General features: G+C 42.5%; 1 protein-coding gene across 3 annotated transcripts in view; it reads left to right on the forward strand.

Annotated features, from left to right (window-relative positions):
* The first annotated feature begins 3,056 nt into the window (after window positions 1–3,056).
* The window catches only part of GSG1L (GSG1 like), a 58,580-nt gene continuing 34,862 nt past the window's right edge, over window positions 3,057–26,774 (forward strand). Inside the window, exons 1-2 of one of the 3 annotated variants that reach the window (XM_072348739.1) lie at window positions 3,082–3,890; window positions 20,489–20,536. In XM_072348739.1, the coding sequence (XP_072204840.1) occupies window positions 3,590–3,890; window positions 20,489–20,536 (349 nt within the window). In that variant the 5' untranslated portion in view covers window positions 3,082–3,589. Of the gene's footprint in view, window positions 3,891–20,488; window positions 20,537–26,774 lie in introns of all 3 variants that reach the window. The other 2 variants (XM_072348741.1, XM_072348740.1) reach the window with 2 other exon arrangements.

Raw genomic sequence — 26,774 nt, forward strand, 5'->3', positions numbered from 1 at the left:
AGAGGGTAAGAAGTTATCTGCTCTCTGACCTCAAGGAGATCTCTGGGGAAAATGGTGCCAAGACATTCCATATGACAGTGGTCCTTTTCTCACAGGGGACTCCACTTTTCAGGAGAAAGCATGCTTTTAGATCTAGTCTTAGAGCGGTGGTTAAAATACTGATACTTTGCTACGTCTTACCTACCGGATCAAGGTAATCATAGTTGGAAAGAAAAAAACCCTGTTGATTATGCTGTTTGTTTTTTTCTGTTGAGACTTCTGAATGTCTTTGCTACTGTACTGCCATAAAAGATTTTTATCTGGTCAGATCAGGAAAAAGTTCCTGAGCAGCCTTGTTGGGCTCAGTGCCCCAAAGTGCATGAGAGACACATCCTTAGTGAAAAGTCAAAAGTTAAACTGAAGACATAGATAACTCATAAGATAACTCATTTTGCCACATTAAAACAGCAAGAAAAGGATGAATTACGCTGATATCTAGGCTAAAGGAAGAAAATCCTGTCTAGAAAAGGAGAATGTGATGCAGAGGAAAAGAGATCAGCTACTCGGAGGGGTCTGTTCCAGGGTGGAAAGAAGAAGTGAGAAGCCCAGTCCAGTGACTGCTGAAAAAGACATTTACAAACACATGGGAAAAGCTCAGGAGGATGGACCTGTAAGAAATGAGAATTAGATGAAAAGCTGTAGCTTCTTTAAACCGTTGATTTAAAGACAGCATATAATCCCATGTAGTTGACAGTGCTAAACTAAACTAAGCACATCAGGCACCTCCCCCCCACACACACACACTTCATTAGGGGACCCAAAAGTCCTCTTATTCTATTGAATATTTCTTTTGTTTTCAACTAGTGAAAAACATCCTCACTGAAACATTTCCTTTGCAAACACTATAATTAATTGAAATTCCCTGCAAAATTCTTTTTGTGCTCAAGAAAATACTAAGCAATAACAATTCGCACTGATCCTGTAGGAAATAGTAAAGCAAAAGGAAGATATCACTCACAAAGGCAGTTGTAGTTACAACATCTGATAAGAGCTATTGCTGCAAAAAGGATTTTTAAAGTTCTTGTAGCCACAATATAAAAACTACTTCTCCATAGCATTCAAACCCTTCTGCTTTACTATGCAAGATAATACCACATAAATACAATTTAATCCAGGCATCTGAACTGCTTTCTGTAACATATGTATGACCTTTCCATTTTTATACACACCAGATCTGATAAACAGAGATTATATAAAGAGGAATCATTTGAGCTTTACCGCATGAGTGTAGCAGAGATTGTGTTCCCCTTTTTTAGGTGATCCTCACATCCAGTGGAGTCTATCAATTAGTGAGGAACTGACTTCTGTCAGTGGTTGGAAGATTCCCTGACTGTGAGCATGCATTTAGAACAAAAGTTACCACAATAAACCAAACTCTTGGATGCCCAGCTCCCTGGGAGAAGAAACAGCATCCAAAAGTTGATGCTGGGATCAGAAAACACAGGTGATAGAGCAGCAGACAGGGGAGATTGGTGAGAAAAGGTCTGTAAAGATGTGTGTTCACACTTGGAAAAGTGTGATGAGTCAGGTGCTGACAACGATTTGGAAGATAATCCTGCAGAGCACCAGCTATCCTACGAAGGTGTGCTGTCAAACTTTAAGGTACACTATTTCCCTAAGCAGCTGGCATGTCTTAGAACACAGAAACATCTAAACCCATTGCTAAATGGAATTCCCTGCAATATAAAAGTAATTGAAGTAATAATCCTGTGGTCATCTAAATAACCATCATTTGTATTTCTTACATGCAGTTTAAGCCGAACAAATAATGTTGATTATTTGGCTTTGTGATGACATACTCAAAGGGCTGGAGGGGCACGGTACAATTGCCATACAATCACAGAACCATTAAGGTTGGAAAAGAACACTAAGACCAACCCCACCTCACCACGTCCCTCATTGCCACACATTTACCCTCTTGAACACCTCCAGGGACGATGACTCCACCACCTCCCTGGGCACAACTTAAGGCTATCACAGCTCATCCTACCAGTCACCCAGGAGCACAGGCCAACCCCCACCTCACCACAGCCTCCTTTCAGGGGTTGTAGGGAGCAATAACATTGCCCCCGAGTCCCCTGCAGACTGAACAATCCCATTCCCTCAGTTGCTCCCCATCAGACTTGTGCTCCAGGCACCTCATAGCTCCATTGCCTATCTCTTGACACACTCCAGGGCCTCAGTTTCTTTCTTGAAGCGAGGGTCCCAAAATTACCACTGCACAGAAGCACTCCTCCAGCACAGGCCACTGAAAAAAAGAAGATCTGGTGCTGAGGAAGCAGTTGTAGATGACAAGATGGCAAGAGAGGGTAAAGTGAAGTCCGCTAAGGCAAGGAATTATCTGCTCTACCAAGCATTACCTTTGCAGATTTGACGTCATAACTGTTCTCACAGAGCAGCATCTCTTAAGGACTTCCTACATTATTTTTAAGAGAACAAGGCTGGAGCCCAGTGATTCTGTATAAAGGACCCCCCAGGGTCCTTGCAGGGAGGAAGGAAGGAATGGTAACTCAATCCAAAGACCAGCAAGTAAATGCAAACTTCCTCACCACAGATAATTGTGCTCATCCATGGAGTACACAACCACAGCGTGACAAACATCACCAGCCTCAGTGCTTGGGTACCCGGTCTGTACCCTGTGCACACAGCAGCTTTGCATACAGACCGTGCTGTCAGCACCAACCCCTCACAGCACACCAACCAGCAGCACATCCTACAGACCCACTTCACTTGGTATTGTGACAGACATCACTTCTACTTATTACAGACTTTAAAATTTGAATTCCTCTGGGCTTTGGCTTTGCTAACCTCCAGAGCAAACCCTTACAGACAGAGAATTACACTGCTGTACCCATAGGAAAATCAGCCCTTCAGTTTGTTCCTCAGCTTAGAATAGAAAAGCCGAAGCATTATTCCATCCCTCCTTCTCCCGGTCACATCCCTGCCCGGCTGGTACACGACCAACGCATTTCGCAGCCACACTGATCCCTTTGGGAAGGAAGGTGTGACTCTGCCCCAGTCCCGCTCAGCCGTCAGCATGATGCAGTCTCCTCCGAGGGCTGCTCAGGAGCGCGGTGGCACAGCAGCTGTCCCTGTCGCCCGGCTCCTGCCGAGCCTCCCCTGTCTCTCCGTGCTGGAAGAGAACAGCGAGTCCTGCAGCCTGCAGGTGTCTCCCAGCAGAGGAAGCTGCAGAGCCCCTGGGGATCATGTGTGGTACCCGAGCAGATGTTGACTTGCTCTTGGTGCTCTTGGTGAGACAGACCCTCTCTGATCCTCTCACCGCCTGCAAGAGGACGGCCGCACTCCCGCGCCTGCAGCTGCTCCTTTAACATACAAAGGCAGGATTTCAAGTGAAGAGAAGAATGGGAGTCTGGCTGCAGCGTTTCCTTCGCTGCTATAACAGCAGATTGGAAGAAGCTGAGAGTTTCGGTGCCTGGAAAACTGGATTCTGAATCGTGAGAGGCTTTGAAACACCACCCCCGCCCCCCAAATAAAACAAAAACCTTTGACTTCTTCTCTCAGCAGGAGGGGGAGGGAGGGCGGATTTACCATGAAGACAAATCGAAGATGCAGAGCCCTGCTAGCAGTGAGTCTGAATCTGATGGCTCTCCTCTTCTCTACAACAGCTTTTATCACGACCCACTGGTGTGAGGGCACGCAGAGGGTCCCCAAGCCGAGCTGTGGGAAAGAGAAGAAGACAAACTGCCTCAACTACAGTGGGAATGAGACTGCCAATGAGACAAACCAGAATGTGGTTCATTACAGCTGGGAGACGGGAGATGACCGCTTCCTTTTCAGGTATTTCCACACTGGGATCTGGTACTCCTGTGAGGAAAATATCAATGCTGCTGGTAAGTGTCAAACAACTTCCTTCCAGCTTGTGTTGTTTTGTGTTTGGCTCAGTGTAATGAACACACAGACAAGCTGTTCTGTGCTGTAGCTAACACAGATTTGCCCTGCAGAGAGAGGCAGAATTTTAACAGTTGTTCGTTGAAACACAACCTGTTCCCAACGAGAGCAGAAATTTGCTTGTTTACCTGCTGGCTGATGCAGGGTCTGTGCTCTGAAGGCAGCCGAACCCCGGCTAAGCGTTGTGTGCGACCCCCCTCAGCGGGCACTGCAGCTGGGCACCGCTCAGAGCTTCGCCTCCGAGAGCTGCTCCATGCAGCGCACAAAAGGCACCGGCTGTTAGTTGTTATGGAGATTCTGACATTTACCCTATCGGATTGCGATTGCCCCCTAAATAACCCAAAGGGCAGTGTTCTGAATGACGGGAAAAGCGCAGCGCTCCCGATTTTTATCAGGCTGTAGCCTAGAGTTCCTCTTTTCTAAGTAAATGAGCACTTGGATCCTTCCTGGTGCCTGGATTATACACGGTATATACTGGAGCAGAGGAAAGGCAGTTAAAGGACAGAACTGGGCACAGAAAAGCTCATTTCTGTTCCCTGCTCAGCCATTTACTTACTGAGAACCACTAGAGAAGACTGCTTCAGTTTATCAGTGAATTCATTTCCCTTTCTGTACCCTGGAATTTACCAACAAATAAAACACTGGAGGATGGATGGAAGGCAGTCCTGCTTCCAGAGTTGTCAAAGCTCACATCCAAACTCAGATGTGAAAGAGCTGTCCTGCCATTACCAAAAGAGTGAATCAAAGGCAGCTCACCACTGTGGGGAGAGGAGAACAGTAGATCATCCCATCACTACCCTGTGAGCATCTGCTACACAGTGGGGCAAACTTAGTGAGCAGCTCACAGTCCACTTCATCCCAAGGTGGTGGTGCACACTCACTGGTAGTTTGGGGGTAGCACTTCAAGTTGGCCATAACAACTCAATTTGATGTAAGAAAAAATAAGCTGATGAACTCCAGCCTTCAGAGTGTCAACAAGTGACCCCATGCTAAAATGTAACCCTCTTGACATTACAGGGAGGGGGGGGGGGGAAGAAAAAGGAACATTTTTCTTATTGATTTGGAAATAAACTCAGGCCACAGCAGACTACGTGAGTAGTTTAAGACCCTCCAGCATTATAAGCATCTTGTTTTTTTATCACAAACAAACATGCCTGAATTCCTTGCAGATACTGCAAGCTTTCCAAGCCAAGCTTTATGTTTAGCATAACTCGTGACTATGTGGCTCTAATCTGAAACCTGAATTATCTGTAGGCAAAGAGAAGTTTACTCAGTTCTGTGCTGAGTAAACAAAGCCATGCTGTAGTGAGTGATTTTAGGAGGTGGCTGAAATCCAGCTTTAGAAAGTTGTGGTGAAAGCAGGAGAGAGGCTTGTCTCTCCTCTCCAGCACACCACCATAGCAGCCTCATCATGGATGTTTTATCTTACTTAAAACACTAACTTGGTGAAAAGAACTTTTCAATTACCAGAGAAGGAGCAGGCAACCTTTAGAATCCAACCAGGTATAAGGTTATGTTGGCTTAGACAGACATTTGCTTTGTTTGGGTTTTACAATAGATTTTCTGGTAAGGACAGGAACGGTGTGATGGACACAGATCTGAATTTGACCCATAAGAGTGTCAACACATGAAAGGTCTTCATCCAGACTTAGTGGTCTCAGCTTATACATACACTCCCTCTATTGAATACATCTGCAAGTAAACAATTCCATAGGTTTACTGCACTGCTCACAGTACATTTTTTGACCACAGTTCTCTAAGAATTGCAACTCACATGGCCATCAATAAACACCCTAGGATGCCAGGAGAATGCCAAGAATATACCACTTAGCATACAGAAAATCGTGTATTAAATCCATCCAAATCAGTACCTAAAAGGCACCACATACTTCTGATAGTGTTTTTCTTAAAGCTTTACAAATACAATACTGAAAGTGACTGCATAGGAAATGTATCAGCCCCTAATCATCTTTGAGGTCCTTTGCTGGACTCTCTCTGGAACTTCCCCGTCTTTCTTGAACCGAAGAGCCTAGGATACAGTGCTCCAGTGTGGCCCCACCAGGGTAGTGCAGGGGGGAAGGATCACCCCCTCACCCTGCTGGCCACGCTCTTTTTAATGCACTCCAAGATATCATTGGCCTTCCTGGTCACAAGAACACACTGTTGACTCATGCTCAACCCGTTGTCCACCAGTAAACCCAAGTTGTTCTCTGTAGAACTCTTCTCCAGCAGAACTCTCTCAGCCTCTCATCAAAAAGTTCAATTCCAGTCAGTTCTCCATCCAATTCTAGGTCTTTCTGAATAGCAAGATGTCCAAGATTCTCACACAATCTGCATATTGAATGCATAATTACCAGCACATCTCATTTAGCCAAAGTGCTGTTCCTAACTGGTCTTGTAAATCTACTGTGCTGCTAACAGTGTTATCCAGTGTCTTGGAGACCCCTCACCTGGGTTTCAATACCACATACTCTATACACTAAGAACTGTTCTGAACAACCTACACAAGACATTCTCATAAACATAATGCTTGCTTAACAACCTTCTTTTAGCCCACACCTGATGTCATCAACAGCCACCAGCTAGGCAGAGTCCTTTTAGTAACTGCTCCATAACTTTACACCAGTCAGTATACAGTTCATATGGCCACAGACTACAGGGAGCTCCATTCCTACAGCTCCTGACCTTTCCCTGAACACTCGCTGCAGATGTCTGAATGAATCCCACCGGCAGTGCCAGTAATTGTCTGTGTTGTTGTGATGCTGTCAAAACAAAAATGGTTTGAGGTTCTTTCCACTGCTTATTTGAAGCGTCTACTTAAATTCCAGATGTAGGGCTGCAAAAACATGCCTGTATGGAGACCAGCAAAGTGAGCCCTCCTCTCGTTCCTAGGTTTCACTAACATCTCTAATGGATGTTGAATGTTGTGGTTATTTCTGAAATATTTTGTGAACATAAAGTTTGTTTTTATCCAGCATCCTTAGGTCTGCCACAGAATCTGAAAAACATTTTGCATCTGAGAAATAACATTTTTTAATTCTCTCTGGGAAAAGAGGCACTTGAGCATATATATCCCTCCTGTAGTTGAATCCTGTAACTACTACTGCACAGCTTCTGACTCAAAAGGAAGCTGAATTCCAACCTGCCTGAAGGAGGATGGAGGTTCTCCTTTCCAGAGTGGGTTCAATGCTTTGGATACCAAACAGGTGAAGGTACCATCTATAAAGAGCAACGCATCTAGTTTCCCAAAGAACATGAATCTAAAGCATAACTTATGAGCTCTGTAGCTCATGCTGATCACAAGTCCTGCACTGCACTTAGCACAGTGTTTGGTGCCTCGTTCCAGGTTGTAGATTCCTTGGCTATAGCCAGGTGACTCAAAGCTGAGCTGCCCATCATTTTCTTTTTGAGTATGACCTTGCATGCATATCTTATTTCACACCTGCTGTCTAGGCCTGTACTTGGCTATATCACAAGATACTAAACTAGTGGTATGCTAACAGCAGCAGGGTTGGAAAAGATCCAGCAGTAAACTGGTGGATTTTCTGACTCAAGAATATAATATTTAAAAAAAAACATATACAAAGTAGGTAAGGCAGCCTACCTTATTCTTCTAGAGAACTGGGAAGCAATAAAATTTTAGCCATTTTTGCTCATTAAAGCATATATTTGATTTTAATAGAAATAAAGCTTAAGTGGCTAACGAGAAGGCGATGTCGGTAATCGCATCCATATTTCAGAGAGAAAAGCAGCGCTTATACAGATGCACTTTAAGAGTGCTGCCCCTTCCAATAAAAAAAAATGAGCTTTTTTGTGTTGCTCACCACACTCCACAAAAGCCAGATAAATAAGATAACTGTATATCTAGGCTTGTTTTGCATTACTGGAATCCTATTTCGAAAGCAAGGTGTGTTGTGCCACCAGATATCCAATAGCACTCTTCAAATGCTAAAGTAAATCATTGAATGGGTTGGGTTGGGATCATCTACTTCTAATTCCACTGCCACAAATAGGGTTACCAGCAACTCTATAAGACATGAGATCAGGCTGCCCAGGACCCCATCCAGCCCAGCCCTGAACACCTCCAGGGCTGGAGCATGGGAGAGTAGAACTAACCTGATATGCAAAGATGCATCAAAGTGGGCCATAGATACAGTCACTAAAAGCACAGAAACCCATCTGCAGAAGGAGCCAGAGAACTGGAGAGGGGCATCCTGCAGTATTGAGTAAATCTGTAACATATGAAGACAAAAGCTCACCATACATTTTTGCAGCATGAAGTATAGAAACAGCACGGCTTCACCCTTCTCTTTCCAACAACATGATAATAAGAATATGTGACTCACAACAGGCAGCTGTCCAGGGCAAAAGCACCTGTGAATAAATAATTAAAAAGCAAGGGGAATTGGGAAATCTTATTACATTATGAAAAATGTAATATAATTGGTATAACTGAAACCTGGTGGGTTTATTCACAACTGGAACATAAAAATTGCTAGTTACAAATTGCTTAGGAAGGAAAAGAGTGGGTAAAAGAAATTGAGGAGGTTTAGCTTTGTATTAAAGAGATAATTTCCAGCGATAGAGGAACTGAACTCAGGGGGCACGGATAGTTTCCATCTGAGAATGCTGAAATAATTGGCACATGAAAATGCAGTTTTGGTAGTAATAATCTTTCATGAATCTTCACATTTCTGTATTCAGAGAGGAAGACGGGTAAAAATAATAGAGACCACCTGACTCGGCAACATTAGGACAGGTTTTAGGGAAAGCAGTCAGTACAGGGCAACAACTGGATACTGCCAAAGGTGCAATTTTATCTAAGGTAGAACTAGACAAGAGTAATGTACTAGATCCAGTCTCCGTGGATTTTCACAAAGCATCTGATGGAATGTCCCACTGAAAATTCTTCACAGAGCTGCAGACTGCAGAGGGAATGGTAACAGCAGGTTGCTAGGTATCCACATATTTCCACAGTGGAAAACAGCCAGAGTCTCTTCAAACTGGAAAAAAAGCACAAAGCACAGAGAACTATAACAGTGATATTGATGGGGAATGACAGGGTTCAAACAAAAAATATCATTGACTTCTTCTACAATTTAAGAACAAGAGGCATGACAGATAAATAGAAATATTTCCTTCTAAAGAGTACCCTGCCATAGAACGATGTGAAGGTGAAAACTGAGGACTGCAAGCTGAGGCAATTAATATAAAAAGAGCAAAGAACACGGTGGAGATCAGATACATCAAACAGTCCTCAGGTTTGGTCCTGAGACTGGTTTGATTATAGCTGAGATTAGCAATCTACAGAAAAGAACCAGAGACACAACTAACATCATCCAGTTTCTTTAAATAAAAGTAAAATAGAAATCAAAACCAATGCAAAACCCACAGCAAACCAGTGGACATTAACAAAGCAGATGTATGTGCCTCTACTGATCAACATCATCATTACAGTCAGTAGAGAGTAATGAATAGGTTTCAGTCTTCCTGGAGTGGGATGAACAAAGCCCTGTGATGACCTGTTCTAGCTGGCCAGAAAAGGAATCTGTCCAAGAAGTTGCCATTCTAACATGGGAATCTTAATTTGAAGAGAACAATCTTACTTTAAATGCACTCCTCATGTGCGCTGTGTCACGAAGTCTGGAAATATTGCTGTTACAGAGAAAAGATTTATCTCTGTAACTAAAAACGTGAGCTGACATCACCGAGCGGTAAGAATAGTATTGAAGAAAATAAATCTAAAAGCATAAATTACTCAGTTCTGTGAAATCACAAGAACTCAATGGTAGGCAAAAGGTAAGAAACAAGATGTGGGCCAGCATATGTCTGCGAGGTGACCACCAGCTGCCAGAGCGCAGCAATAGAAAGGAAAGGTGTTATTCCATGGGTGAATCAGCTGCACTGCATTTTGTTAACACCACCATGAATTGTAAGAAAAAGAGAGTGCAGAATAGACACACTGTGGGATTTCTAAGGTAGCTGAGAATTTCCTTCAAGACAAGAAAAGAAAGAAGCTGTCCTCCTCAGTAGAACAAATCAAATATCAAGAGGGGCTATAATAGTACCATATGCACACACATACATACATATACGTTCAAGTATCAACAAAAGAACGTGATTTAAGTTACTTATCACTGAGAAGAAAAATGAAGATGCAAGGAGGGGCTCTCAGAAAGTGAGTGCCTGGAATTCACCACCACAGAGGGCAGTGTGAGCAAAGGAAATGACTGAAATAGTGATAGTTTTAAATTTGCAGAAGGAGCCGTGTGACAAAAGAGCAATGTTTCTGGCACGAGGAAGCTTGGAGTGAATCCTGCATAACTGATTTGTTGGTATCTTGAGGAGGTTTGAAAGAAGCCATCTTGGTCTGACTGCCTTTTGTCACACTATGTTTATATTGTATTAAATTATATAGCATCCATGCTTCAGGGTTTCCACTGGTCATTGGTAGGAGCCAAGAAAAAATAGCTGCTGGCTTGATGCACATCGTATTTTCTGGAGGGTTTTATGCCTTCTCTAAAGCATCAGAAATTGGCTACAGATGGAGCCTGTGCAAGGGTGCTTTGCTGCTCTCCACATTATTACAGCTTCTCAGAATCTAATTGGTATGTCTGTTCATGCACTGAACATTAAATTGATGATCTAATTTGCGATTAGAAGAGAAACCTCCTCCAGGTTAGATAACAAGGATGGTAATGGATTTTTGCCTTCTTTTAGAACAAGGGGAAAGGTCCATTTCAGGAAAGCACCTGCGACTCCTCTTAACAAATCCTGAGGTTTTGCTTGTAAGGTAGGATTATGCTGGCCATAGGAATTCAACCGGTGTAATAGGAGTCCTCACAATGATTCTTGTTCTTTCCCTCTTGTACATAACAGCTGTGGTTTCTGTGGTCATTGCTTTATTACAGACCTTCAGGTTTCTGTAGAGTAATGGGGATGTTTTGTGGGAATTCTGGATTTGAGGTCCTCCTGATCCTGCTAGACACAGGACAGCTGTATGAACATGTATCATAAATTGTGAATATAAAGATGAGGCTGGCATGGTAAATGCTGAGACTGGCAATAGAGCAAAGGGACAAGGCAAGGCACCAATCCTTCCTTGCTAAATTTCTCCATCTCACAAACAAAAACTACAAACTACATCACTTTCTCCTTGAATGAGACCATCCTCCCATCCTCAGCTACTTAACCCAGCAGTCTTGAAGAAGCTGTCTGGTTGCTTGTAGATGGAATAAACTTCAAAGAATTAGAAGATAAACAAACAGGTCCTGTATAATATATAATTGAGACTGTTACCTCAGTGCCAGTTACTGCAAAATATGATGCATTCAGGACTACAGATCAGATGGAATATCAATCACCACAGTATCCCCCTGGATTTAAACTACGCCATACTAATTCCTAATTTTAAGTTTTCCCTTATGTGGAATCAGCAGAGCTAAAATAGGTAAAATTAAAAATTGACTTACCTGACAGATCTCAAAGTAAGGAATTATCAGGGAGTAAGGTCACTTCTAGCATGATCCCCTGTTAATCATGCTGTGCTGTAATGTTATTCAGTGCTCTTGTTGGTAATCTAAATGGTAATATAAATCTTCACTGATCTAACGTGCCAATGACTTAAAGACTACAGACGGTAGCAAATAATGAGAAGCAGATGTTTTTACTGTGGAATGACATGGCCTGTATGAACAGTCAGTCGAGCACAAATTTACTTTAAGCTGTTCCACCTTACACTTGGCTGCCTCATGGGGCACGGGGAGGGAAAGACATAAGCCATGCTTACTGGGAATCGGGTTCATTCCGCTATGTTCAGACTCATTAGATTTGGAGACAAAAGCACCATATCATACTGTCATTCAGACTGATTTCATTCTGCATTATCTGACCAGACCGAAGAATATTAAATGAGATTTTGTTGCAAAGTTCTTTAGGCCCAAGCTTAGGAATAAGAGTCACAAAAATAAATACATTTTTTGCACCTGATTTCAGAAACTGGATATTCTTTTGCAGTGTACACTCTGCTTTACTGTCCTTCTCATCCTCTTTGTTAAAATATCTGTGGCTGGAAGGTTATGGTTATCTGCTTCCATGCTCTGAGTCAGGTGTGCCCAACTCAGGATGCCTCAACCCCAAAAACAAGGGTAGAGAAGCTGGGAGAAGTTTCTTGAGTTGGCTTCTTGAGTTCAGCAAGCAGCCTGAATCACACCAGCTAAGCGGATCAGAGCAGACATATGGGCAAGCCAGGGAAGAAATACTGTTAGAGTGTCAACTGTAAAGAAGAAACAGGTCGATGTGGTGAAATGCAAGGGTCCCACTCCTCCAGCAATCACTTTACCTCAACCTACAGGCACTTGCATGTGTTTCTCTTCATCAGAAGTTGTTAGTGAATCCTCTTCCTTCCTTACCCATGCCAGGGTAGCACCAAAGCTGTTCTAGAATCCTATGTTGGACGGTCAGGAGAAGGGAAGCCTGAAGACTCAACCTGCTTCTCTGGATCAAAAACAGACAAAACATTAACATTGATTAGAAACATCTTCTATTTCTGTAGATCCAACTAGAAAAAGACACCAAATCCATTTTGCTGAAGGCGTAAACGGGAGATGTGCAACCCCTCTTTGCTTCCTATGCTTTTAGTAGATACTTTAAAAGTTTAGAAAGCAAGCTAACCAAAAGAATGATGTACTTTAAGCCTTTTAAATCACAACTCTCTCTACAGGGTCAATTACTTAATCTGTCAAGGAAAGGCTTGATCTAGAGATGGTGTCTAGATGCAGGACTCCAACATATGCTAAGTTTGAGGAGGAGAAGGTGACTCCTTCAAGGATAGAGAGGCCTTGCAGAGAGATCCTGACAAAAGTAAGGGCTGGGCAATCACCCAAATTTGGTCCCTTCCAAATTAGGATACTCTCTGGTTCTTTCTAGTGACTCGTTCACAGCAACATGCCATGCCATTGTAGTAACACTCTGTTCTGAATCTGTCCTTTCCTCCATTTTCAGCACACATTAGCTTTTGATGTTTTCATTTTCTGGAGTAATCCTAACCGTGAAACAGAGTTTCCTTCTTTGCTCTCAGAGACTTTCATCTCTGCTTGCTCTGCTTATGTATTTCTGCAGCTAGGGCACAGATCCAATATGAATACTCTGGCTGGGCGCTATCTGGAGAGAAGTGCTAGCATGGTTAAAAGAGGATCCATGCTGACCCACAGCTACTAATTGGAAAGAGTGGAAGATACTCCTTTGATCTTTCCTAATCACCAGCCTGAAGGGAACTGCTAATGCAGTCACATGAGAAACTGTAGAAGACATCATGCATATATATACAGTGAGGTATATATCAGCTACATTTTCTGTCAGAAGCATTATTTCTGGTCTTCCACTGTTTCCTGGAAACCTGATAGTCCCCCAGATAATGGACTCCCTGATAACTAGCACTTTTTGGCATATTTACATTAGCAAGATTACTCTTCACAGCACTTACTCACAAATGACAGCAAAAGGGAAGTGGACAAAATGGCAGCTCTGTGCCCTGAGGTCCCTGCGGAGCCAGTGAGTAGGAAACAACTCTGCTTTCCCATTAGCTGTCTGGAACGGCACCTTAGCATCTGGAAAGAGATGAGTTTTGTTGAGCCAGTGAGGCTTCAAGCTAAGTGCAATGTTTCCGATCACAAAGGGTCAAAGTCGTCACCTCTGCAACGGACAGGTACAAATTCTCATCTTTCCATTCCTTGGTTTGAATCAAAACCATGCCCGATTTCATGTTTTCCATCTGATAAAGTCAGGTCTAACTTGATATCAGAGTCACTGAAAGCCTCTCTTGGCACCATTGTGCTCTCAGTTCTGTTTTCCATCTACTCAAATTATGCCACCTATATACGTGTACACAAAGGGCCCGTCAACCCATTGGGCCTTACGAAGATAGTCAGATGAGACTTGTGACTTCCATGTGTTTCAATTAGACATGAGAAGAAGCTTTCTTTCAGCAACTGTGAAGGATTTTCCCATCAGTCAGGGTTTTGGTGCAGAAAACACAGTTGCCATGGCACACAGTCTGACTTAGCACAGCATGCTGCACGTTCCCTGTTCCACCTGCACCCAATGCCCCTGCACAGCTATCCACTGCTCCAAAGAAGAGAAAAGGAAACTGCAGTGTGCACATGCCCTCCCTGATAAGACTATTAGCATTTCATTTTGAATATGGGAATTGAGGGAAAAAAAATGCACGACTGAAATGAAAAAAGCAGAAAGCTTAAAGAAGTGGTCTTCTGCTATAAAAGGTAGAAAGGTTTAAGAGTTTGAGTTCATTGAAAGAAATAGAAATGAGAATTGGAGCAAATTCCCACGTTACTTGGAAGCAAGAGAAATGTTGACAGGCAGCAGCTATAAATGAAAGCTGTTGGAGTGGTAGAAAACAGTTATTTGCATAGCTCAATACATATTTGAGTGCAACTCTGTAAAAACTGGTTTGTTTTCCAGCAGAAAATATTGTTCCAGCAAAATCAACACTGTTCACAGTTGGCTTTGGAGATTAAGGCTTGATTTTCATTACGGGGGGAAAAAAAAGCCAGTTAAGTGCTTTGTCTGGGATAAGTTTAATCAAAACTGGAATGTTTCACTTGTTAATTAACCCGATAAACTTAGTTTGAGTGAGCTCATTAACCTATATTTTTCCTCGTGTAGTATTTTAATTCACAGAAGTGGAGATACCATCCTCATCCACTCCTTCAGACTCCTGGAGGGCTGCCTCATTTTTTCAGATACACACAATGATTTCACTCTCCATAGATGACATGGAATCGCGTTAAAATCACACAGCTCCAGATATAGTTGAAGAGACAAAGACCTGCTAGGGACTATTGGGAAAAAAAGGGACCTTGTCTTTCATAGGCCGGGAGCCAACGTGTTTCTAAAAGGGAATGCTGTTTAAATGAAATTTAATCATTTAACAGAACTGTACTCCTGAGCTCATGAAATTTCATGCAGGGTAAGTGAACACAGACAGCTTTTTCTTGCTTTTTTTCCCCCCCCCCCAAGATGAGAAGCAGAGTTCTAATGGAGCTCCTCCTTTCACCCAGAGCTACTACTTTTGCCTTAAAGTCAAATTATTTATCAGAATATTTTGAAACAGAGTATTTGGAAGACAAACCAGTTAGGATTTTACAGAGTTACTTTTTATTTTATTGCCTTAATTGTTAATGAGGCATTTAGCACTGACCTCTAAAGAGAGAAAGAACAAAGGACCAATAAACATGATCCAGGATACCAACTTCTGGTCTTTGCAACTGCAACAGGTGTGTTATACTCTCAGCATATTGGCTCAAAGCCTGTGCTTTTTTTGTGTGTTTTCTGCCCTCTTCCTGATTTCTAGCCCAAACCACCAGTTTATATTCTGAGGTGTATCCTGGACCAGTTCAGCCTCTGTTGCATTGACCTGAAGACAGCAACTGAAACTGTGACAGGGGAGGGTAGAAATCTGAACTCTCCATCTGTGGAGTGGGAAAGGAATGGACAAACCACACATTTTAGGGAACTCATAGAAGAAAAAGTACATCTGTATGCTATAGCTAGATGCAATCTACGCGCACAGCTGCATCTCCAGCTGTTTTATATAGCTGTGCACTTGCTCTCTAGTGTCTACCAGTTCCCCACAGAAGGATCTCAACCTGAGCTGCTGCACTGTGCCAGTGACAAGATGTGCACATAAAGGGGAAAGCAGCGCACTGCCATGAAGCTGATAGATGGCACAGTCCTGATGGCTCTGGAGGCCCTTGCTTTTCTTAATTTTCTGGCAGGGTTGAATTTTTGGGATTTGGAATAGCCACTCTCCTTTTTTCCTGAAGCAATTTGATTTCTCAGACATGAGAAAAATCTTGATTACAATTATTTGCTGGAAACTTCAGAATTCTGACCGCATTAGGAGCGGGAGAAGACAAAGAAGTGTAGAAAGATCATGGGGCTCACCCTGCAAGTTAGACAGAGAGATCATCTGATACTGACACAACTCTCTCTCATTCCCTGAGTCCAGCACTTCCTACCATACACCAGTTCCTCAGAACGGAAGCCCAAAGTCAAGCTTTCTGCAGTAGAAACCACTGAGGAGCTGGCAGTCATTTGACTTCTGCGCTACGGGTGCTTGCACAGCTATAGAGCCGTGAAATGGGAAAAGTTCCGATGAGCCTGTGTGAGAAAATGCTGTGTGTGCTCCTGGGAACCAGAAGCTGAGCCCAGGGGACTTAAAGACCCAGAGGATTTCTCCCCTCTTGCCTGTTTGCCACTTCCCAGTTCAGGATGAGCAGGTACTCAAGATGCAAGTGCACACATACGTGTATATGCACACAAATACCTGTGTGACACTTACCTGCTGGCCACGCAGACCAATGCAGAGAGCTGTTCCCATAGCAGCATCCACAGAAACACGAGCAGCACTCCACCAACTTCTCTTCCTCTCCATCTGAGCAAGTGTCAAGGTCATCACTGATAAACTGCCCACTCCTCTCCCTATACCCACAAGCACATCATACCACTGGTCTCAGATACTGTCATGGGCTCTAGGTCTGTTATCAATACCAAGACCTCAGGATGCTCATCCAGGCACCAGCTCAGAATATGTGTGTTTCCAGATATATCTTCTAGTCTCTGCCTGGTTCATTCTGAAGATCCCTACTAAATTACAAATATGCGCATATCTGCACAATTCAGTAATATTAACTGGAGAAAAAAACAAATTTCAGTGTGTTCAGTTGCTAGTACCTAGACCTGTAGGTCACTATGACCTCCTAAGGAAGTCCAGAGAGACACAAGTGAGCCTGTGCACAGCCAGCATGCTTAGGATGGAATGCATTTGCTAGGGCTTGCACAGATGGCATCACAGATTTCTACCTCATCCTTAGGAAGCCGTAGAAGGAGTTGGAACCATGTAGTTTCCCTCCTGTTGATGTTTGGGTGGTCAGTCTTTTATCCTCAACCTGCAGCAACTCCCTGAGCTCCAGAGTGCTTTGCATACCATGCAGCAGTGTTGAAGCCAGGTTGCACCTCCTCCATCTATGCAAGAGAGTTATGTATGGGAGAGACCACTCCTTGGCTTTCCTGTCTGTTGGAATCACTGAGACAAGTAGGTGAGGACTATTAAGGGAAGGAACCTTAGACAATATTCTTGTTGCAGCACTAAATGACAGCCTGTTCTGTATTCTCCAAAGACTCTGCAGGACCTAGTTATTAGGTGACGATGCATCTGGAAAAGGGCGGCACAGCAGGATAAACTCTGCAAAGTCTAAAATTAAACTTAAGAGGGCTTAAGAGATCGGTTATACAAGATATCCAAAAATAACTTAGAATAAATCCTAAGAGGAGCAGTGAAAACACTGCTGACATCCTCAGTTCTCAGAGAGATGCATGTCTGCATGTCCAAGCACAAACACAGTCTATAAATGCCACTGGTGGTAACCTCTGAAAATGGAGGAAGGAACTCCTACGTCCAGGTACAGGAACAAGAGAGAGAAGAGTCCTTCATCAAGAACTTCTTACGTAGTTCTGGGCATAACCTTTAGCACTAAGGCCATCACAATCTGGAAGTTAGCAGCTGAAAGTAAAGTGACCTCACCCTCAATGCTTTTCTTTTTCTCAGTCCCCAGTCTGCAAACAGTCTTTGCATCATGGCCCCAAAAGGCCTTTTCTGTGGTCACTCCAGCATTTTCTGTCCTTGCTTTTTAAGCCAGAGGCCTTTTTACAGGAAACTTTCCTGGGAGAGACAACATTGGGAAGCTGATTGAAGGGAAGCGCTGGATGCACATTCCTTCAAGCAGCATGTGATCATCCCCTTTACATTTGTCCAGTGGACAAGGCATCTAGATCCAAACACAATGACACCACTAAATTCATCAGGACCCAGATAAACTGGAATGGCTTTGTCAGTACTTTACCACGTATCCGAAAGGCACTGTGCATCTCCAGCTCTCATTTCTCTAGTACCAAATGCCATTCATTGTTGGCTTTCTTGGGATAACATGGTGGAAAGTCAGGTATTTGTTAAAGGTTTCTGGTAATACAGCTTCAGGTTCACTGCAGCCATGGGAGAGCCATGACTCAGAGAAGTCAGGTTAAGATAATATTGAAATAAAATTAATAGATTATGTCTGAAAACAAACAAAAAATGCAGATCCATATGGCTAGAATGAAAAATCCAGCTTAATCTGCTTATATCAAATTCAAATCTAAAGGTCATTCTCCCGATATTAACTTGATATCAGTGCATTCCTGACAGACGTCATACCTTATCACGCAGACTGACTGAGAATGATTCCTACTCACAGCACAGTATCTTTTATAGCCCGCCTGCTTGCATGAATTTCTTGATCAGGTCCCTAAAAACACCATGCATGAAAAAAACTTGAGGGAGCTGGCCTTGCTCATGTCTCTACAAATATAGGAAGAATGGCTACAAAGAGCAGTTTCAGGAGTTCCAGTTGGAAGCATTTCTCCAGAAGCAGGTGCAGCTCTGGGAGGCACTACAGAAGGTATATCACCATTCATCAGGTAGGGTAAAGTCAAAGGTGACCTGATCTGGCCCCAGAAATAGTCCTACTCTGAGCACAAGGCTGAAAAGAGACCAGCAAGGTCCTGTCAACACAGAGCTTCTGAGACGCTGTGGTTTCTGTGATACACCGAGTATCTTTCAGACTGTTTCATAACAAAATTTGTTCACCTGACATTCCCTCTGCTCAGACACAGACATCTTTTGGAAATAGAGATGTTGCTTCGATAAGTTGCTTTCTTTTCTGGACTGTCCTCTTAACGCATGGATTCACAGAGGACAAGTCCTTCGCTCAGACACGGGGTTACAGAAATGTTCATTTCAATACCAAGTATTCTTTTGTAGAGGCTCACATTTCCTAAATCAGTCTTTTGACTGCACAACAAGAATTAAAGAAAACTAATGAAAAACTTCAGCTGTCTTTCCATAAATTCAAGTCTGAATGGGCAAAATACATTCTTCTCCATTACCTGTGGCAGGCATGCCATGCTCTGATTACTCAGGACAGAGCAGGTAAGCTACTGGCCACTTTGTAATGCATCTTATTGAAAAAAACCATAGGTAATCATTGGACAGATGCACCAAAGCACAGGAATTATTTTAGAATTTCTTCAATTGCCTGAAGAAATAAAGAAGAAAAAAGTCAAAGCATCCGTCTTGAAGATACATTTGCTGAGGTAGAGTCCTAAAGAGAGAAGCTTTAATTTACAGTGATAAATAGATGAGGCAGCCAGAAGGCAGAGGGAGTGACACAGGGCTGTGAGACTGTCACGGCAACACATTAGCCTGCTTTATAACAATGGGTTTTAAAAGACTTGAAAATGCTATGCAATTTTTTTTAGCTTACTTTGTGCTTCAGCTTTTGTCTTTCATAGCCACATTTCATACCTAAATCAGGGCCTGATCCATCCCATTTGGAAAACTGGGGTGAGTGAAGCTTAGATGTCTGCACCCAGGTAGCCAGAGCTGGACAAATCCCTTTGTTCAGTCCTCCCAGAAAGATGAAGTTCTCCATCTCTCCAGTGAATAGCACTGAATGTCAGATTCTTGTAGAAAATGACTGCTTCTTTGCTTCCTGCTGCAATATCAAGTGCCCAACTGGAATTCCACATTGATTCTCAAAGTATTTAATGACAGGCTGCTGACAACGTGAGTCTACTAATGTCTACAAGTAGGATCAGCAGGATTTTTGTTCTGCTTACTCTGTTCCCTGAGAACATGCTTTCATGGTACGGCCTATAAAATTAATTCAACCATTCTCTGTTCACTCACTTTCTCCCTTCAGAGAAGAACATGTTGCTCGTGGCACTGAGAAAGTGCAGCTGCAGCTTGAAAATTGGTCCCCATTCAAGTGAGCCAAGTGAGTGTCCCCTCAAGGGCCCTCAAGTTGGTCCCTCAAGTTTGTTGGAATCAAATCTATCAACATCCTTCAAAACGTAGCATGGAAAAGTTGTCCAAATGAATTCAAATTCCAAAGAACTTTCTTTATCCTTAAGTAATTATATGGGACTCTGGCTGTTTGGCTGGAGTCTTAGCTAAAAATACTATGACTGGGACTCAGAACTTGCTGTTGATGGTGGTGGTGTTTCTTTTTCTGATAGACAGCTTTAGATAAGCATTATAAAACTGATTATTTTTAGATAACACATACCTATCATATGCAGAATCTGCGGAGTCCTGCTCATCCATGCTTGTAAATGACAGTCCAGTGTTGGTGAGCTGTGAATGATGTGGCTCCTTCTCTGCTATCAAGTTGTTTTCTTCTGATAAAAGGTACAGGAACGTCCTTTTTTCAGAACCAAAACCTAGATGGGTTTTTTTATGCTCTTCATCAAGGGTGATTCCTGCCTCGTGAGGAGACCCAGTAAACGTCTGCTCTGTGGCTGCGAACATGTGGTGGTCCATAGAGTCTCAGGTGGGAGCAGTGGCAGGAACACCAGCCAGAATGAGGAGGCAGAGCAAAACCAAACACCTTCTGTCTCCTAAAATAATCCTTTTCTTTTAAAGGTGAAAAATGCCGAAGTTTTATTGACCTTGCTCCGGCTTCTGAAAAAGGTAAGACAATACAGTTAAGGCTTCTTCCCTTTTTACAGATTGTGCCAGTACTGTTTCTTGTCATACTTCAGCACCAGGGGAAACATTACTTCCTAAGCACACAAGAACTTACATGTCATCCAGATTCCTTTCAGCTGAAGGGTTAAGACAGCTGTTTACTCAGTTCCTGCAGACCTGTCATTCCTCTGATGCATTCCTTTTTCATTCAGCTGTTTGGTGGTTTGTTTTTTTTTCCAAGTAAATTAAGATTTATATTGTAATACAGACATTTTCCTGCTTCCTTTAGTAAGGAAGGACACACTGCATAGTTTCCTCAGGCCATGGAGACATTTATAGTCAGAAAATTGCAGTGACACTTACTTTCAGGTCCCAAATGTCTCTTTGTGAGGGGGAACCACGTAGCTGCTTGTGTGACCCAGCATCAAGGAAAGAAGAGGGGGAAAATAATCAGGTGCAAAGAAAGGGCAGGCTGCAAAGCTTTCCTTTACCCCTGTACCAGAGGTGCACAACCCCCATAGCAATTTAATCCATATTTCCCAATAGTATTCATCATCAGAAACATAAAATAAAAGGTAAAATTCAATTAACTAACAAGTTGGGCAGCTGAGCACATCCTGCTTCCAGCTCAAGACTGAGCACTCTGCCCACAGAGGTACACGACCCTTGTGCTGCCCTCCGTGCTCAGAATGAATTAATGGAGAATCCAAAGGATGAGGAAACTCACATTTGTACAGAGGAGCGACACCATTTTTTAGATCACGAAGCAGACCCAAAGCCTTTTGAGCAGATGGTACCTTCATGAAGTCTGTCAGAGGCAGAGAGGGGTGTAAGGAGCAATTGATCTCAGTCTGAATCGCTGATCAGCTGGACAGCTTGAAAGAGAAGGATGATTACTGTTAATAAACTAGTGGGGTATTCAGTGGGAGAAATACTAACAGTCTCTCTGAAGGTCACTGTAAGCAAACTTGAAAATGTTATGCACAAAAGGGAACAACAAGCCTGGGATTACTAACACTGATGAGCTGTGAGCTAAACCTTACGTACAGAAATGTGACCTTGGGACTGAACAGATTTGAAACCACAAGCTCCACAGTGTAAAGGGCAAAAAGCAAACTGGATGTTAGGAATCCCAAGGAAAGGGCCTGAGAACAGAGCAGAGAATATCCTGTTGCAGAATGACCACACATGATCAAGAGCCTCTCCCATATACAGAATATACAGTGGTATCTTTTTTTCCCCCCTTCTAGTCCAGTTCACAGAATGGCAGCAAGAGTTCTAGAAGGTTCTGTACAAGAAAGACTAAGATCCTTTAGCCTGAAGGAGAGAAATGTGCATTTGAGATGGACTCTAGACAAGCACAGCCCATCTGTTAGAAAGGCACGAGGATGGTTTTGTGCTTTATCCATTTTCTGTGCAAGTTCATTACAGTTCATAATGCCTCACCCACACTCATTCCAAAACAGCACTTAGTACTTTAAGTTAGTTTTTTTTTTTTTGGTGGTGCTAAACGCTGTCAGCAATTTTTTTTCCATAATACTTTTAGAGTTGCTGCGTGGTGCCAGTGTATATTTCTAGGCTGTTTCATTTTTCGTTTCTGAAGCAGTCAAGCTCTTCTGGGGCAGTTTTAGTGAAGAAAAATATTTCTATTTCTGAAGCTTTTCTGTGCAGTTGTACGACACGTTCACAGAAAGTGAGGGGAATGCTCAGCTGGAGCCTGATTTCTTCACCATCAGCCTTGTACTGTCCTGAGATGCTTCCATCACACGTGGAAAGAAATCAGTGTCAGTGATGCCCAGCTTACTTTCACTGCAAGTTATTTAACTTATAGACCTATTCTGTTCTTTTGTAAATAGAAAGAACTTCCGACTCCTTTAATTTCTTCATCCTGTCACTCAGCATTGACCTTGCGAGTATCCCTTGTGCTGTTATAATATTCCAACAGAAATCTGCATTTTAACGTGTATCGCTCAAGCAGAGCGATGAAGGTATTCAGAGCAGATGATTGCAGAGGGTCATCCAAATTCCAGAGTTTTAGGAAAGGTATATAACTGGATAACTGTGCTCAGCTGCTGGCAAGGGGCAGAAGGCAGATTTCCCCACTTCTGGAGCACCAAGAAACCTGCATACAGCTCCAGGTTCTTATGGTGTTGACTGGATCTGCTCACTGGGCAGAAGCTTGCAGCTATTTAGTAGCACCTGGTGCTGGAACAGATACTTCATTCCTCTTCAAGTAGATGAGATATGATAAAAACGCAGCAAATATATAGAAACTGAGGATCTTTTTCTGAGCTCAGTTGTACTAATATGCTTTGGTTTTCACAGAACATTGTGTAACTGGGAACACAACTTGTCTTTACAATGAGACTTCTGCTTACTCATTTTCAATACACATTCTTAGCATCTATCACCACTAAAAAGTGGTTGTTCAAGGCTTTTTTATTATCCAAAATGTCCCTAGGTATGCATGCTCAATTACTGCAGCTGGGGACTCAGCTTTCCAGAGTTTTCTTTCAAGTTGGCTTTCTCTGCTCCAAATCAGGCCTGTGTCTCACCAACTTCTCAGCTAAGTACAGGTTGTTGGAGACTGTCAAAACACTTCCAAAGCACATCATCTCTCACTTTGAAGGCATGCTAGAAGGAAGCCTAAGTACAGACTTAGTCTGGTTGTGTAACAAGTTTTTTCTACAGCCCATCACCAATTAGCAACAAGTCACAGTAAAACCCCATCAGAATATTTAAAACCTTTTTAACGGAGAAAAGTTGGTCACTGAAACATTTACAGTAAACTAATTTTAAAACTACGTGGTGGGGCCTAGGTGCATCCTTACCACAGACCTTACATTCATAAATGAAAACCTGTTTCTTATTTTCACTGTTAAAACATAAGGATCTACGATTTAGAGCTCCCTATCTTTAGTCTGCTTATGCAGATCTGGATATAGTGTTTCTGTTCAGCTATTACAGCTTTTGTATATATTGCACCAACGCCACCTACTAAAAGGAGGCAGATCTGAGCAGCAAGATTTGGGGCCAACAGACCCACAGTGTGGTATAAATAAACACTTCCAACCTACAGTAGGAAAGCCCTTCCCTCTCTTAAGACAGCTGCCAACAATCTGTCAGAATCCTGTAAGCCTAACATTGAATTTATTAGCTATTGCTGGTTGTTAGTGCTAAATCTGCTTAGCAAAATCAGCTTTGTGATGGCAGATCTAATGAGAAAAAAAATATTTTCCGTGTGCACATTTATTATGACATTATTCACTCACTAATGGTGAAAGAAGGTAGAATAATAGGTTACCAACTTGGTTACTCTGGACTTTTAAAGGGCTCTCACTGAGCAGCTGGTTTTGGTCCCATGAAGCCTTCTATTTTCTAAATCTCATTACAGAAAAGAGTAATAAGATGGCAAGTATTTCCAAAAGGAGCTGGAAGAAAGCTGCCACCTGAGCTTTAAGTCCTGAATCTTTCCTGGAATTCTCTCAACAAAGTAAATCAAAAGTTCATTCTTGCTGATTATTTTGACATCAAAAAAGGGTAGCTGGTTTAGTAAGGGGCGCTGATCTGTTACACTGAAAAACACATCCAGTTTTTAGCTACTTGATACATCTTTTAATCTTCCTCCCAGCCATTCCTCTGCCTACCGGCTACTCAAGACCTCACTTGTTCAACACAGCTTGCTTTTCATCAGGCACCTGCCACAGTGCCCACCCAGCACACTGGGCTGCAACACACTCCATAATACACCCTTTCTCATCAGCCCTTCTGGGCTCACCTTCTAGCTCCCCTCTCCCATCCCTGTAGATCTGTGCCCAAGATGACTTTCACAGGGCCATGGGGGGGATACATTCACATGGAAGAAACCAAGGTGGAATATTATGTCCAGAAACTGCAGCACCACAGTGTCAAAGCAAAAGGTGGCAATAAGTCCCATCAAGCGACCTCATGAATGACACACGATTATACACAAATACAGGCCTGTTCCTCCCCTTGCATAGAACTGCACGGAGGTTTGAACTCCCTCAGCCTTCTCTAAATAACATAAATGTCAGCCATCAACCACAATGACAGTGAGAGCAGAAGGAGAATGAGGTGCTCCGACCTGATGAGTCCTGTTGGGAAGCTGCTTCAACAGCAGCTGAAAGATCATTGTGCTCAACAAGCTCAAAACCGAGATGGTTGCATTAACATAGAGCAAGATTCACACGTGGGACTCACAGGACAATCTCTTTACAAGGATTGTACAATTGAAACTACTCTAGTGTTCTGTAAGACCTCACTTGCTTCAAACATCAGATTCATGGAACGATCCCCACAAAAAAATAACAGCAGGTCATTGGCAACTGCCTGCACAGCACTGCTTTTCATTTATGCATGGGGAAATTCATGTGCATAAAGCAAACAAGGCCTTTTAGACACCATGAAAATTGAGGCAGCATAAAATCTTACAGAAGGAAAATGTTCATTGCTGGTGAGTATTTAACACTCAAAAACGTTACAGGGGACTTTTTAAATTATAGACTGCAGTGGCAGAGATAGAAAATGACTCCTGTATGTCCTCTGCACAGCTCACAATGATGCATCCTGCAGAGATGAAAAGGAAAAGTCTGTGCTGTCTGAAAAGTAGCTGGCAAAACTAGGATGACAAACAAGAAGTAAATAAAGTCTCACCTAAACAAAGCACAGGAAAAAATAAAAAGAGAGAGAGAGAAAGCTTAGCTAAATCTATACATGCTTTTAAGCCAGCGCTACAATAGCAGCTAATGAGAAGGAAAACGAGATGCCTGATTTTAATGGGTACTGACATAACTGGTGTATCAGAAATGTGACAAGAGAAAGATAACTGGAAGGACAATAACGTCATGGCACTGATTGCACTGAAAGTCAAAGCAGATGTCTTGTGCTAAAGCTGAACAAGAACAACAAGGTAACATCATTAACAGTAACAATCTCTATAGATTATTCCATGCTCAGACTAAAAGTACAGAATTAAAGAAGCGATCACCCATTGGGTTGGCTATCAACAGCGGGGTCAAATCTGGGAGCAGAGATGGGATGAGGACAAGCAAGAATCAGGGGAAAACTTCAAAACTTTGCACACAGGCTGAGAAAACATCACTCTAGATATGATGCACAGACTAAAATTTGAAGAAACTTAATGAAGACGGAGAAATGAACTGAGGAACTTGTAACTCTTTGCTTTTTTCCTGAGCAGAGAGCTTAGTTCAAAGTGTTACCAGGAGATGCTTCACATCTGTGACTAATAAACGCACATTTAGCATCCTTGCAAAAGCAGCAAGTGAAATAAATAAATAAATAAATAAAACTTGGGAAGGAGGGGATGTAATAAAACCAAGAGCTGATGAAAAGAAACCAATGGTTCAGCTAAAACCTCTCCATGGACAATGGCACAGGAGCCACTGCTCTCCCACACAGTCAAAACTGCTTGAGAAAATGGACAAGCAGCTTATTGCTGGTAATGGGCTGTTCATGGCACTGAACAAAAACAAAAGGAATTGCAGGAAAATGAGTTTGCAATTACTGAGAAGGAGATCAACAGATAATATTCTATGTTGATAAATGCAAATAATCCTACCTTTACATATACAGTGATGGGTTCTGAATTAGCTTTAACCACTCAGGATAGAGTTCTTGGGCTGGTGACAGACACTTGTATGAAAACATCAATTCACTGCTCTGCAGAGCTTAAGAAAAGATGAAAAGAAAGATCAGGATCATTGTAGGAAATAAAGAACAAAACAAAAAAGATCTCCCTAATACCACATGCATTCATGATGCACCACCCACATCGCTCTGTGTGCTCTTCGCATCCCTCCCTTGCCACCCCCAGCTCAAAAAGGATATCATAACATTTAAAGAAACAGAGAGGAGAATGACAGCTATACTCCAAGATAAGGAATGCTCTTTCACACAGGATGGACAACACAAAGCAAATTTCAGGCTGGAAAACAGATAAATGATATTCAGAACAGCCAAGATATAATAAAAAACCAACACAACTTTTTGGTGATATACTGTGTCACTGATGAAAAAGAGGTTCGCTTTTCTATAAGGGCTTCAACTGCCCAGAGACCTCCATGCAGTGAAAAGAAATGGCTTGTTTCCCTTCAGGAATTGTACACATTTCCAAACAGTTCCTGTTGTCTTCTGATGTATTTCACATTTTGCTTACATTGGTTTTATTAGAACTGTAACAGAGTGTATATATATACATATA

Source organism: Excalfactoria chinensis, chromosome 14 (genome assembly GCF_039878825.1).
Source record: "Excalfactoria chinensis isolate bCotChi1 chromosome 14, bCotChi1.hap2, whole genome shotgun sequence".
NCBI lineage: Eukaryota > Metazoa > Chordata > Aves > Galliformes > Phasianidae > Excalfactoria > Excalfactoria chinensis.